The sequence below is a fragment of the Microcaecilia unicolor genome, chromosome 5, assembly GCF_901765095.1.
Source record: "Microcaecilia unicolor chromosome 5, aMicUni1.1, whole genome shotgun sequence".
In the NCBI taxonomy this organism is placed as follows: domain Eukaryota; kingdom Metazoa; phylum Chordata; class Amphibia; order Gymnophiona; family Siphonopidae; genus Microcaecilia; species Microcaecilia unicolor.
The window spans coordinates 267,741,877-267,757,575 of record NC_044035.1 but is presented as its reverse complement, the minus strand read 5'-3'; the positions used below and the strand labels follow the sequence as shown (position 1 = coordinate 267,757,575).

Genomic DNA, 15,699 nt, shown 5'->3' with positions numbered 1-15,699 from the left:
TCACCATAGACTTCTATGGAGAGTTTGTGTATAAAAGAGGGGACAATTTGCCATAGCTTTGGTATCCGCCCCAACGCTTATCTCAGACGGCGAAGCTCTGTCCGGTTGTACCCAGAATCTATCTGCTGAATGTACCTGATTAAAGTCTGATGTCTGTATTTGTATCAACTTGAAGACTTGTCTTTGGGTAAGAAATAAAATGTATCTATCTATTTAAACCTATCTCTGTCTTTATTCTATCTTCTCTTTACCTTACATTTAGCTTACAAGGCACATCACATACACTCAGTCTCTGGAGAAACTTAGACAGATTTTTATTAGGCATTATCTGGGAACATAAATGGCCCAGAGTATACCTAGATCCAGGAAGACAGAAAGCAGTAGTTATGGGAATTAGTTTTCAATTACAGCTCCTAATGCCACCCTCTTGTAATTGGGTGACAATGGAGGTTAGAGAAACTATACAGAACCTGTTATGTGAAATAGGTATCTTTAGTCCCCCGTGTGATCTGGAGTCAGAAAGAGGTCCAAGAGGGGGAAATTAAAACAATAGGTTGATGTAATTTGAGACAACTAGTAATAGTCATTTTATCTGGCTCTGTTATGGAAATGCTGACTGACAAGGCACTTCACAAAAGCAGTTATAGGATGTTCTGCAGTCAGTGTTTTCACTCTCCATCTACTGGTGGGCATGTGTAACTCATGCATCTGGACTGGTCTGGAGGGACTAAACAAAAGAAAATTAGCAGGTAAGATCTAATTGCTTCATAGTGCCTTTGTTTAGGTCTCTGGTCAGACCTCAGTTGGAATATTGTGTATAGTTCTGGAAACAATGCCTTCATAAAGATATAAACAGGCTGGAGTCACTCAATAGGTAGTTACTAAAATGGTCAATCTTCCTTAAAAAGCATGTGGGGACAGACTTCAAGATAGAGAGTTGCACAGGGACAGAAATGTCACTGTCCCCGCCCATCCACACTGGAATCTAACCCATCCCTGCAATTAATCTCCTCCATCCTCGCAAGTAATCTCCATCCACGCCCGTCCCCTGTACCAAAATAACCCAACTTAACAGTAGCCTAACGTTGATAATTTCTCCTCTATCCCCTATGGGGATTTCAATGCTGTTACGGGATTCCCGCTAACACCGTTCCCGTGCAGTTCTCTACTTTAAGATCTGAACATGCATACTTTAGAAGAAAAGTAGAAAAGAGGAGCTATTATACAGACGTTTCAATGCATCCATAGCATAATTACAGAGAGGTTGAGCCTCTTTCAGTTGAAAGGAAGCTCTGGATTGCGAGGGCAGATGAAGGTGGACTGTATTTGAATTCAAGAAAGCATGAGACGAGCACAGTAGATTTGTAAGAGAGAGGAAAGGATTCTAGAGCTTAATAGTTGGTATGGATGGACAGACTGGATAAGCCATATAGTATAGACTTTTTGTGCCATCATTTTCTACGTTTCTACATGTATTATAATTTTACACTGTATTACTGATATGGTAACTTTGAGCCTTTCACACTTTAATGTTCAAAATGCGTTCCTAGGGCTATCTAGACAAACTTCAGAATGAAATCAGCAAAACCCTAGAGAAAGTGGGCAGTCGGGAGAAGTACATTAACAATCAGCTGGAACATTTAGTCCAGGAATACCGAGCGGCTCATGCCCAGCTGAGCGAGGTAATGTAATGCAACACTCTGCAGAGAAGTTCACCTTTATTTATTGCTTCAAGAATTAATGTCTTCAGCATTAAATTTGACTGCATCTAGACTGTTTATGCATCCAAAACTTATTGGACCAATATTCAGCCCATGGTGGTCAGCATTTATTTTCAAACACCAGCCACTATGGGCTTTTTATACCCAGATTTCAGCATCGTGCCATACCCAGATACCAACACTGAATATTTGGGTATAATGCAACCTCTGGCAGTTATCCAGGTATCCAGATAAAGTTAGGGCAGCCTTTTTGCTGCTTTAACTTTATCTTAATAGTTACCTGTTAGTGGATTAAATATTGTCACTAACTGGGTAATTTCCGGTACTGCCTAGACTGCACCCTGCTCTGCTCCACTACCACCCAGATAGTACCAAGACAGTCTGACCAGATTTTCAATGTCACTATCTGGGTAGTGCCACTGAAAATCTGGGTAGGACCTGGTCAGTAGGACTTTTCGGGGTAGGTGCCGCTTCCACTCAGATAAGTGTCACTGAATAGTGAGCCTAGTGTAAACAAATATAATACTTGGAAAGAAAAGAAGAAATTTGTTTCCAAAAATTGATTCTTTTCCTAAAAAGTTATTTTAAAAATGTGCTAATTTTGCAATTGAAAATATCTGCAGATGTATATGTGTGATAAAAGCTACATTTTTCCAATAATTCTTTACTAAAGTCCAGTGACCATATAGACATAGGGGCCCCGATATTAGCCAACGTCAGGTAGAGCTTTTGCTGTCCGCCGCCAGCATTAAACCCAGATATTTAATGCCAGGCCACTTCCGACTACCAGCATTCAATATCCGAGAGTTTTTTTTAACTGCTAAACATTTTACCGGTTGTCAATATTCATCGCTAACCAATTAACTTCTTAGCGGTTAAAGATAAGCTTGCTAGTTATGCAGCCTATTTTAACCACTGAACATAGCTGGGTAAGCTCTGAATAACTGTGCCTAACTGCCTATGTCGCATGATAGAGCCGGTTAGCAGCTAGCCACTAACTGTGGATATTTAGCAGGAGATAACCAGTTATCTCCTGCTGAATATTTACGGTTAGGGGCCAATATGCTATTTAACCGGTCAGTGACTGTGTCTGATGGTTAATTAGCTTTGAATATTGAGGAAAGAATATCTTGTGACATAAGTGGCCATTATCTCACTGCCTTCATATCTGGATGTTTACTTCCAAAAAGGAAATCACATTTCATAGCTTCTCTGTGAATTTTTTTAGTTCTATTAGTGTCTTCAAACACATGGACCTGTCTTATTTCCTTATTACTTTATCATTTCACATCCCTGAGAAAGCAGAATGACAGTGCTTCTGGATATCTCATATGGAGAGAGTTCCCTAGCACAACTAAAGATTCCAGTTGTGCTAGACAGCTCATCCCTTTTCAGAGCCTTATGTTTATATATACAAATATATTCTTAGATGGGATAAAACATGTTTTACATGCAGAAAATGGTTGTTATAAAATTATGGACAAGCAGGGCCGGTCTTAGGCAGAGGCGACCAAGGCGGCCACATAGGGCCCCGCGCTTAAGGGGGCCCCGCGCGGAGCGCCTCAACTCTGCCTCTCCCTCCGACCCCCACTCGCTCGGACTGCACCATCATCATGATCCCGCTCGCTCCGGACCGCATCATGATCACTCCGCTCCCACCTCCGATGCCCACCCCCTGCTGAGCCCGCCGTCAGCTCCCGGCGCCTCCCAGGACAACGACAGTTGCAGCTACGGCCCGGCCCCGACAGACAGTTTCAGGCACGATGGCTCACCCCAGCTTTTCCCTTCCGCCTTCCCGCTCAATGTCCCGCCTCCTGATGAGGTATTTCCTGTTTCCGCGAGGGCGGGCGGGAGTCATTGAGCAGGAAGGGAAAAGGAGCGTGGTCGGAAGTGAGCCATCAATTCGCTGGTGCCAGTGCGAGTGCGACTTAAAAAATAAAGAAAGTCAAGTGGCGCGCCTGGAGCAAGTTTGTGCCACTGCCAGTGCCATTCAAAGGCAAGGAATGAATGATGATAGCTTTTCTTATAAAGGAACCAAAGTGCTCTTGTTGATTTGCGAATGGAACTCAACCATTAAAGTGATGATCTGGTGGTTCATTTGTGCAGGTGAGCCATCGCTGGTGCAAGTGGAGGAGCTGGAGCAAGTTTGTGCCCAGGGCGTGTCTTAGATGCTCCAGGCTATCATTCTTCCTAAAACCGGTCTGGTAGGGGTGTAAAACAAAGGTCTTGTCCAAGAAGTCACAAAGTAGGTAGTGAACAATTTTGGCAACGAATGGAAGGTTTGAGATGGGTCAGATGTTTGCAGGGTCAGAGGAGTCAAGGGTGGGTTTCAAGACTAGAGCATGCTTCCAGGCACTTGGAACACTGCTGTTGGTTAAAGAGATTTGAAGGATGGGTAAAAATAAGGGGAACACATGAGGTGCTAGATGCTTGAATAAGTGAGTGTGCCAGGGATCAAGAGGAGAGTCAAAGGGGTTCATGTCCTGGAGTAGAGTTTTGAGGGAGAAGAGGACGATAGCACTGAAAGAGCACCAGGAAGACAACTTGGGCATCTCTCTCTAGAGGGGGAGAGGGGGGGATGAATGAAGGAGTTGAGTGGGGGGATGAGAAAGGGGAGAAGAGCTAATTAAGGAGGACTGAAATGTATTCACCTTGTTCTGCTAAAAAGTGGCAAGAGTACCAACAGGTAGCATAGAGGGGTCAAAAGTAGGGGGCTCTGAGGTCAGGGGGGCTAGGGACCTAATGATATTAATATACAGTTATATAGCCCACTGCTTTCAGTTTAATAATCCAAAATATGGGCAAACCAACTTAAAAGTGAGAGAAAAAGTGCATAAAAGAGGATTGTGGAGGAAACACTAATATTCCCAGTCCAGAATCAATAGCACTAGACTATTGCAACCTGCTGTTCACAGCTCTCCTACTGAACCATCTCTCTCTACTTCCATCTATTCAAAATTCAGTTGTGCAACTCATCTTCCACTAGTCTCCCTATATTAGCATAATTCTCCTTCTCAAGTCACTTCAGTGGCTTGTTCACATTTCTGGATACACTTCAAACTTTTCTTACTCACCTACAACATCTTTAAGTTTGTGACTCATTACCTCTATTCTCCTCTCTTCTCTCTCCCTATATCCCTCTTTGGGACAGGGCTGGTGTTAGACATTCTGGGACCCAGGGCACCTACCTTGCTAATTCAGGCAAATTTGGGGTCCCCTGTGGCATGAGGAGTCCATCAGTTTTTTTGTACAAGTTTAGCTTCATTTGTCGTTATTTGAAGTTTCATAAATAAAAAATTTTCTAAAAATGGAATAATCTTTTCAATAGGGTGGAGCTAGAGTGGGGGTGGGGCTAGGATTGGGCCCCACCAAATTGGTCTGCATAGGGCCCCGCACTTGCTAAGACCGGCCCTGTGGACAAGTATACATGCCTAAAAAGTAGAAACACTTCATCTACTTCAGTGGTTCTCAACCCAGTCCTCAAGGCATACCCATCTAGGTGGGTTTTCAGGATATCCACAGTCTCCCTGATATTCAGCACTATTCAACTGATTAGGAACGGCCACTGACCAATTAAATAGCATATCAGCATCTAACCAGCAACATTCAGCAGGAGATAACTGGTTATCTCCTGCTGAATATTGCCGGTTAGTGCCTAGAGCATAACCGGCTATATCGCACAATATATCTTCCTAGGCGCCAATATTCAGTACCTAACCAGATGTAGAGTACATGAACCTTTACACGTTCAGAGCAGGTATAAATTTGTGAGCTACTCTCAGGAACATTGTATTGGCCCATTTTATAAAGGTATATAGGTGCTTATGTTGCTTGTTTATAAAATTATTGCTATAATGCATATGTCTTTATCTCTGGGTGCTTACGTTGCTTGTTTATAAAATTATTGCTATAATGCATATATCTTTATCTCTGTCTATATCGGCACACACACACACAAATATCTGAAGATAATTTTAGATACACCAGGTTGTGAAAGTTAGAATGCCTCCATTTGTTTAAAAGAGAGGTTGCAAGAATGCCAAAGGTAAGTGATTGAAGTAGTTTTTGTAGAATAAGTGCAAAAAAAATCATTATGTCTATTACATTAGTCCAGAATGTATGGGTTATAGTCATCAGCCAGCAGATGGAAACAGACTAAAAAGCTGTGAGCTCCACTCTATAAGTAGCACAGTGCCAGCCCCTCAATATTCTTTCTTTCCATCAGATTAGGTGATGACATTCTGTACTGCATTAGACTGGTCTGGTGGAAGAGCTTCTGGACCCAGATGGAGAACTGGTCACCCAGTTGAGTGGCATTGTTGGATATTGCAGGCACTGGAGGTAATGAGTATTTCAAAGCCCCAGCTGCTGGAGGCAGGAGCTGTGAGGGATCCCATTTCAGAAGGTATCTGGAAACCCTCCAAAATCTTGGTACAATAGGCAATTCAAGTGATCATCATAGCAGAGTGGGAGGCTCCAGAGGCTAGTTTCAGAGTAGACAGGGCTATGAGTAGACTTTACCCGTTATTCCCAGAAGAATAAGAAGCTGAAGTTGCTAAAAGAGGGTGTCTTGGTGACAGAAGACGACCATTCCTGTAAAGGGCAGTACAGTATTGAAGGACATGCAGGACTGCAAGTTTAAGTCCTTGCTGAAGCAAAGTTTTTGAGGTATCAGCGTTTGGCCTTCAGGCGGCTGACTGTAGTGCCTATATTTCTAGATAGGAGTAGGACGATCGGAGCCCACAGCAGGTGACTTGCTTGGAGGTAGGCTTATCTTATGTTGCGGATGCACTTTATAACCTTATTAGGATCTTGGTCAGGTCTATAGCAGTGTCCATCTCGACTAGGCAGCTTCTGTTTCATAGAAAATGATTGGCAAACACAGTCTTGAAAACCCATCTTAGCAGGCTGCTGCTCTTTCAGGATGAACTGCTTCTTTGGAGAGGATTTGCAGAAAACTGTAAAAAGCCAGCAAGCAAAGCTGCAGAGATTATTGGAGGACAAACCACAAGGGTCTCTTCTCTCTCCTTGGGAAGAACTAGGTTCAGGGAAGCTGCACATTAACCATTGCCCCCCCCCCCCCCCCCCCCCCCCCAAGTAAAGGACATTCTTCTCAGAACTTGAGGTTCCAACATCGGTCATACTTTCATTTTGTTTGCAAGACCACAGGAACCTCCCAAGGACCATAGTGAGCTCATAGGGGTCACTCGTTGACAGAGCGAGCGGCTAGGAAGTTTTTCAAGTAGTGGACTTAAGTAAAGTAGGTGCTGTTGATTGTATGTTGTTTTCCCACTACCTCGCAGATTCATATATAGAGTCTCCTTGTCTTGAATCAGCCAAAAAAGTGATAGTTGTAGCTACATTAGCAAGATCTGTGATTTCTGTCCCTAAAGAGAGACAGGCCAAGGGATGCTACTTCATCTATTTTTTGGTCCCAAAAAGAGAGGACTCCTTTCAGTTCGTTCTAGATTTAAAAAAAAAAAAAAAAGAACTAGGCCCTCCAGATTTCACATTTCAGGATGGAGATATTGCATTCTGTCATTTTGGCAGTATGCTTTGGAGAGTTCCTCACAGCATTGGATCTCAAGGAAGTGCACATACACTTTCCAATCTGGTGTCCACACCAAACGCTTTTGAAGTTAACTATCCTAGATCAACACTACCAGTTCCATGTGCTCCGCTCACCTTGTGACCTGAATTGGCCACTGTTGGAAACAGGATACTGGGCTAGATGGACCATTGGTCTGACCCAGTATTGCTGTTTTTATGTTCTTATGATCCTTCTCCAAGATTATGGTAGTAGTGGCAGCAGTGGTGCTGTTCAGGGAAGGAGTTTGATTCCTTCTGTGTTTGGATGATTGCTCTGATAAGCCAAGTTGAAAGAAGAGAGTCATCAAGCTACTACTTGGTTGGTGCAGTTTCTGAAATTCCTGGGTTGGGTGGTCAACTTTGAAGAGCAAGTTGGAAACCTTGGAGTGCATAAAGTATCTAGGAGCTTGGTTCAGTACCTGTGTGAGGCAAGTGTTCATACCCAGCCAAAAAATGTTGAAGCTCCTGACTCAGATATGGGCTCTTGAAGAGAGTTCCTCTTGCCTGGGATTATATGCAGGTGATGGTTTCCATGGCAGTGATTGTAGATCTGGTACTGTGGGCTTGCATCCCTACGTGTGCTCCTACAATCATGGCTCCTCATCTGTTGGTTGGTGCAGCACCAGTCTTACAAGAAGTGCCTCCTGTGAATGGTGGGAGCCAAAAACCAGTTTATTGAAGGGCTTGAACTTAAAAGCTCCTGGTTGGTTGGTATTGACGACAGATGTGAGTCTAGTTAGTTGGGGTTCTTTTTGATTGGGCCCGGTAGCTCAAGGATGGTAGAGAACATCTTGGTTGATCAACTGCTTAAGAACTCAGGCCTTCCAGAATGTAGTTCAGGGAATGGCTGGCAGAGGTTTTTCCAACAATGCCACAGCAGTGCTTATCTCAACCAGCAATTTTTTTTTATACAAAATAGTATTAAGGAAATGGAGAAATGTATCCTGACTCATCTATTAAGGAGGAGTCTTATGGGACACCATCTGACCCCCTCCCCTTCACAGGAAAGGAGAAAGTCTGCTCCAGAGAGCCGTACCTTCCTCTCTTTTGTTAATGAATTGGCAGATACCGTTCCATTTCCTTTGGAAGTAGAGGACGAGCCCAGGGCCAAGATGTTCGAGGTCCTTAACAAGTCTCCTTCTAGAGAGGCTGTGACGTCCCGCTTTATGAGATCTTACACAATGTTCTCGTGCGAAATTGGGTGTCCCCTCTGTCTATCCTGGTACTCCTCCCAAAAATTGGCACCATGTACCGGATTCAGAGTACCCCTGGGTTTGATAAGCCTCAGCTGCCTCATCATTCCCTGGTAGTTGAATCCGCCATCAAAAGGGAAACGAGTTCTAGAGACAATGCTTTGGAGCCCCCAGGCCGGGAAGCTAGAACCTTGGACTCTATTGGGCATAAAATGTTTCAGGCTTCTATGCTTATATCCTATATTCAATCCTACCAGCTATTCTTGAGCTTGTACTTGCGGGACTCAGTGCACAGCTGCTAGATTTGGCAGACACTCGCCCTCCAGAGCAAGCTGAATCGCTTTGCCAGTTGGCCAATCAGCAGAAGGCATGTTGTAAGTTCTTGACCGGGGCACCTACGACACTTTTGATGTGGCTTCTAGGATCTCTGCTCAAAGAATTGCGATTTGCAGACTCTCAAGGCTGTGTGTCTCTGACTTGAAACCAGCGGTTCAGCAGAGGTTTGTGGATGCCTCATGCCGGGGGTAGGGGGGTGGGGAAGGGACCCTTTTGAAGAGAAGGTGGAAGAAGTCGCTGACCAAATCAAGAAACATACTGATACCATCCATTCTCTCTCGCCGGGCGCCTTCTGCATCTGCTTCCTCTAGGAAATATTTTGTCAAGTCAATGAAGGGTCTCTACTACTCACAGAAATGTAGGTACACTGCCTGCTCTCGCCCACCTCAACAGGCCCAACCCCAGCACACTCGTTCTCATCAACAGTGTGCGCCTAAAGCCCTAGTAGCTCCCCAGTTGAAGCAAGGGGCGAGCTTTTGACTGGCTCCAGCAGAGCATAGCCGCAGTAAGAGTGACCATACCAGATGACTTGCCAGTCGGGAGAGGCTGAAGTTTTTCCACAAAAAGTGGCCCCTTGTAACCTTCAACCGGTGGGTTCTTCAAATACTGTGTCTCAGTTTTGCCCTAAATTGTTGACAGAGACTACCAAATTTCCCACCGAGAGCTCCTCACTTTAGCTCACAGCACGAGCAAATGCTTGCAGAAGACCTCTCAGCCCTTCTGAAGGCACACGTGGTCAAGCCCATTCCACCAGGGGGAGGAAGGGCGAGAATTATATTCCAGGTACTTCCTTGTGCAAAAGAAGAAGGGGGAGAAGGGATGCGTCCCATCCTAGACCTAAGGGGCCCTAAACAAATTCCTGGTCAAAGAAAAGTTCAGGATGGTTTCTCTGGGCAGCCTTTTTCCCATGATTTAGGAAAATGATTGGCTGTGCTCTCTGGATTTGAAAGATGCTTACCCACACTTCCCAATACTTCCAGCTCACAGGAAGTTTTCAATTTCGGCTGGGAACATAGCACTTCCAGTACCACGTGTTGCCTTTCATCCTGGGGTCAGCTCCCAGGGTTTTTACCAAATGTCTAACAATAGTTGCAACATCGCTACGCAGACTGGGAGTCAATGTGATCCCTTATCTGGATAGTTGGCTGGTGAAGAGTACGTCAAAGGACGGTGTTCGGGAGTTCATGCGGAGGACTATTCAGGTGCTCGAGCTACTAGGGTTCATTTTAAACTACCCCAAGGCCCATCTACATCTTGTCCAGCAATTGGAATTCATTGGAGCCCTGCTCGATATGCAGGATGCTCTTATTGCATTGGCTTCTTGGGTTCGAACTTCTCAGCAGGTCACAGCTCAGCAGATGTTGAGGTTATTGGGCCAAATGGCATCCACATTTTACATGACACCTATGACACGTCTTCACATGAGAACTACCCAGTGAACCCTAGCTTCTCAGTGGTACCAAGTCATGGGGGATCTAGAGATGTCATCCAAGTGCCCCTGGAGCTTGCTCACTCCCTGTTGTAGTGAACCATTCGATCCAGTTTGACTCTGGGACTTCCATTCCAAATTCCTCAGCCACAAAAAGTGCTGACAAATGGATGCATCTCGCCTGGGGTGGGGAACTCATGTAGATGGGCTTCACACTCAAGGTGCTTGGTCCACCCAGGAAGCAGATCTCTAGATCAATCTCCTGGAGCTTTGGGCTATTTGGAACGTTCTAAAGGGTTTCAGAGATCGGCTATCTCACCAAATTGTACTCATTCAAACAATCAGGCTGCATTGTATTACACCAAGTAGGCAGGGCAGTGGATCAGGCCCTCTGTGTCAGGAGGCCATTCAGTTATGACGGTGGGCTGTCCAGCATGGTATGCTCCTTTGCACCACTTGTTTAGCAGTCAAAAACAGCGGCCCAACCGACAGACTGTGCAGGCTCATGCAACCACAAGAGTGGTCTGTCAACATGGGTGTTTTCCATGAGATCTTCTGAGCATGGGGCACCCCCTCGGTGGATCTGTTTGCCATTCAGATCAATGACAAAGTCCCTCAGTTCTGTTCCAGGCTTCAGGCCCATGACAGACTAGTGTCAGATGCCTTCTGCATTGGGGAACAGGTCTTCTGTATGAGTATCCTCCCATACCCCTTGTGGGGACACTTTGCTGAAACTCAAGCAAGATTGTGGGACCATGATTTTGATCGCTCCTTACTGGCCCCAACAGATCTGGTTCCCTCTTCTTGTGGAGTTATCATTGAAAGAACTGTGGAGATTGAAGTGTTTTCTGGCACTTAACGTGCAAAATGAGGGATCTCTTCTACATCCCAGCCTCCTATCTCTGGCCCTCACAGCCTGGATGTTGAGAGCCTAGAATTTGCTTCTTTGTCTCTTTCTGAAACTCTCTCTTCGGTCTTGCTGGCTTCCAGGAAAGATTCCAGTATGAGGCGTTACTCTTTTAAATGGAGGAGGTTTGCTGTCTGGTTTGAGGGCAAGGCCCTAGATCCTATTTCCTGCCCTACACAGACCCTGCTTGAATACCTTCTACACCTTTCAGAGTCTGGTCTTAAGACCAACTCCATAAGGGTTCACTGTGCGATTAGTGCTTATCAATGCTTGCCAGAGGGTAAGTCCATCTCTGGAAAGCCTCTAGTTCGCTTCATGAGAGGTTTGCTTTTGTCAAATTCTCGTCAAACCTCCACCTGTGTCATGGGACCTCGACATCGTTCTCACCCAGCTGATGAAAGCTTCTTTCGAGCCACTGAATTCCTGTCATCTGAAGTACTTGACCTGGAAGGTCATTTTCTTGGTAGCTGTTACTTCAGCTCTCATGATCATTGAGCTTCAGGCCTTAATGGTGGATGCACCTTATACTAGGTTTCATCACAACAGAGTAGTCCTCCACACACACCATAAATTCCTGCCTAAGGTTATGTCCATCTGAACCAGTCGATTGTCTTGCCAACATTCTTTCCCTGGCCTCATGCCCATCCTGGCAAAAGCACCTTGCAAACCTTGGACTGCAAACGAACATTGGCCTTTTACTTGGAATGGACTAAGTCCCACAGACAGTCCACCCAACTGTTTTGTTTCTTTGATCCCAACAGGATGGGGGTCGCCATTGGGGAAATGCACAATATCTAATTGGCTGGCAGATTGCATTTCTTTTACTTATCCCCTGGGCTAACTTTAGCAGGTTATGTCAAGGCTCACAATGTCAGAGCTATGGTTGCGTCTGTGGTCCTCTTGTGGTCAGCCTCAATTGAAGAAATTTGCAAGGCTAAAATGTGATCTTCGGTCCATACATTACATCTCATTACTGCCTTGAGCAGGACACCTGACACAGCAGTCAGTTTGGACAGAAAGTACTGCGAAATTTGTTTGGGATCTAGAATCCAACTCCACCCTCCTAGGCCCGTTTTGTTCCTTTCCAGACTGCACTCTCACACAGTTTGTATTTTATTTATTTATTTTTGTTACATTTGTACCCCGCGCTTTCCCACTCATGGCAGGCTCAATGCGGTGGGCAATGGAGGGTTAAGTGACTTGCCCAGAGTCTCAAGGAGCTGCCTGTGCCGGTAATCGAACTCAGTTCCCCAGGACCAAAGTCCACCACCCTAACCACTAGGCCACTCCTCCACTAGGCCACTCCTCCACTATATAATTTCAGATTGATCTGTGTTATGTCCTCGCCATTGCGAGGCCCAGTTGACCTACTGTTGTTGTTTTCAGTGAGCCTGGTAGCTAAGGATTCCCCACTTGTGAGAATTATAGGCCTGCTTGACCTTGGAGAAAGTGAAGATACTGTAGCAGGTATTCTCCGAGGACAGCAGGCCTTCTATTCTCACAAACCCTCTCACCTCCCCTAGCAGTTGTCTCCTCTTTTTTTCATATGTTTTAGTATTGGACTAGCGGTCCCGTGCTCTCATGGCAGGCGGGAAAGCTCTCACTCCACAAATCTCTTTTTAGCTTGATATAAACTCCTAACTGCGCAACGCGGATTGCGTTACTCACCAGTGAGAGTATAAGGCCAGCTGTCCTCGGAGAATACCTGCTATAGGCAAGTATTTTTAATTTATCTTCATTTCAGGTATCTATTGTTCAGACTTTGCTGTTCTTGCAAGATGACCTAAAAAAATGGCTTAAGCCTTAGCTTCTTTAAAAGTTCAGGTGTCAGCTTTAGCTTGTTTCAGAAATGACCTGGAAGGGAATTCCTTAGGCTCTCACAAGGTTGTTGTGCAGTTTCTTAAGGTTGTAACACATTTACAGCTACTGGTGCATCCAGTGGTTCCCTGCACTATCTGTAATTGGAGGGGAGGGGGTGTCTCAAGATAGCTTATTTATTACATTTAAGGACTCTGGATTCCCACCTCCCTATATTGGGGAGGTTGTTTTGTTGTCTGTATTTACTTTATTATAGGAATACTGAGTTGCTGGTGCTGCATAGTGCCTCTTATAGGGCACAACTGGAGGACTGGCCTAATGGTTAGTGCAGCAGGCTTTGATCCTGGCAACCCAATGCAGCTCCTTGTGACCTTGGGCAAGTCACTTAACCCACCATTGCCCCAGGTACCAAAAAACTTAGATTGTGAGCCCTCTAGGGACAGAGAAAGTACCTCCATATAATGTGTACAGCGCTGCGTAGTCTAGTAGCGCTATACAAATGATTAGTAGTAGAGCTCACAGCTCTTTAGTCTATTTCTCCATCTGCTGGCTCACAGGTATAACCTATGCATTCTGGACTGGTCTGGTAGAACTCGAGGAAAGAAAATTATCCAGTAAGTTCCCATTTTCCTTAGTAGGTGTCATAAAATAGTGTTTCTGTGCCAGACATCCTATTTTGCTTACTTAAAAGTGTTCTTTTACAGGCAAGAGAACGCTACCAACAAGCAAGCGGAGGAGTCACAGACAGGACCAGAGTTTTGGCAGAGGTACTTGTTCACAAATTTCTTTAATGCTTTCAGTTTTATGTGGTGAAATCCAAAATATTTCGAAAAAGCTTCATCCAAGGAACCAGCAAGGTGGGAGAGGGTCAGTAGATGTGGAACTTAAGTACATAAGTAATGCCACACTGGGAAAAGACCAAGGGTCCATCAAGCCCAGCATCCTGTCCACGACAGCGGCCAATCCAGGCCAAGGGCATCTGGCAAGCTTCCCAAACGTACAAACATTCTATACATGTTATTCCTGGAATTGTGGATTTTTCCCAAGTCCATTTAGTAGCGGTTTATGGACTTGTCCTTTAGGAAACCGTCGAACCCCTTTTTAAACTCTGCCAAGCTAACCGCCTTCACCACGTTCTCCGGCAACGAATTCCAGAGTTGAATTACGCGTTGGGTGAAGAAAGATTTTCTCCGATGTTTTAAATTTACTACACTGTAGTTTCATCGCATGCTCCCTAGTCCTAGTATTTTTGGAAAGAGTGAACAGACGCTTCACATCCACCTGTTCCACTCCACTCATTATTTTATATACCTCTATCATGCACATAAGCAGTTAGAAGTGAAAGAAAAAAGTGTAAAAACAGAGTTAAAGGAAGAGAAGATGGGAACTTTAGTGAAGCCGATCCGCAACTTGCTGTAGTTTTGCTTTAGTTCCTCTCACAGGAAGGAAGAGACCCAATTACTTAAGTACATAAGTGTTGCCATACTGCGACAGACCTAAGGTCCTTCAAGCCTGGTATTCTGTTTCCAACATTGGCCAATCCAAGTCACAAGTACCTGGCAAGATCCCAAAACAGTACAATACATTTTATGCTGCTTATCCTAGAAATAAGCAGTGGATTTTCCCAAATCCATTTTAATAATGGCTTATGGACTTTTTTAAACCCCGCTAAGGTAACTGCTTTTACCACATTTTCTGGCAACGAATTCCAGAGTTTAATTACACGTTGAGTGAAGAAATATTTTCTCCAATTCATTTAAAATTTACTACTTTGTAGCTTTATTGCATGCCCCCTAGTCCTAGTATTTTTAGAAAGAGTAAACTACTACTACTACTACTACTACTTAACATTTCTAAAGCGCTACTAGGGTTACGCAGCGTGAAACAAGCGAGTCACGTCTACCTTGCTTGTTACAGAATATGTTTTATGAAATTGCATTGTAATTGGCTTTATCTGATTGGTGTCTAAAATAAACGTTTTTTTAAAAGGAAATTTCTTTTACAAATTGATTCAGAGTGTATTTCTTCCTGTGATAATAGAACAAATAAGTTTTGAAGTGTAAAAAGAGTGAATCCAGGGAGGAGCACCCCCTGAAGGTTTAGCCCATACAGCCTTCTACTGATTGGGATTTGGGAAGGGGGGCTAAACATTCCTTATAAGGGCCCTCAATAATGATGTCATGATCTCTGGTGCCCTGGAATGAGTCTTGGAATACACTGAAAGAGGCAGTAGGGGCACCAGAATGAGGTTAGAATGCTAGAACATCAGAGTGAGGCTTGGATAATCTCTGGAGTGAGGCTTGGAGTTTAGTCAAATGTGGACATGGACGGGAAAGGCATCAATGCAGGAGGGATACAGTGCCGGGGAGGTGATCCAGAGAAGCCGTGGAGCCTGATCACCAGACGGAAAGGTGAGTCGGGTCGCAGGGACAAGGCCACAGCCATGATACTCTAGTATAAACTGAGACCCCCACTTTTGGGCTTTTATTTGGCCCAAAAATCTCAGTTTATAGTTGAGTATACAGTATTTCTCTGGAACTCCGAATCTGATGTGGTTCTGTCAAAATCTCTATGTGTCTTTGGTTTTTCCTCCATGCCAAATTTGATCCCACTCAATTTGTCTTTCCAAAAAATTTCTCCCAAACTCACATTATGTATGGTGTAAAAGGGTTGGAGGTGAGTTTGGACAAGAGAGGATGAGGGGCC

The 15,699-nt window shown here is 44.6% G+C and overlaps 1 protein-coding gene across 1 annotated transcript in view; it reads left to right on the top strand.

Annotated features, from left to right (window-relative positions):
• IFT57 (intraflagellar transport 57) overlaps positions 1–15,699 on the top strand; it is an 82,177-nt gene that overhangs the window by 55,707 nt on the left and 10,771 nt on the right. The window contains 2 exon segments of the mRNA XM_030204172.1: positions 1,551–1,682; positions 13,698–13,760. Of these exon segments, the coding sequence (XP_030060032.1) occupies positions 1,551–1,682; positions 13,698–13,760 (195 nt within the window).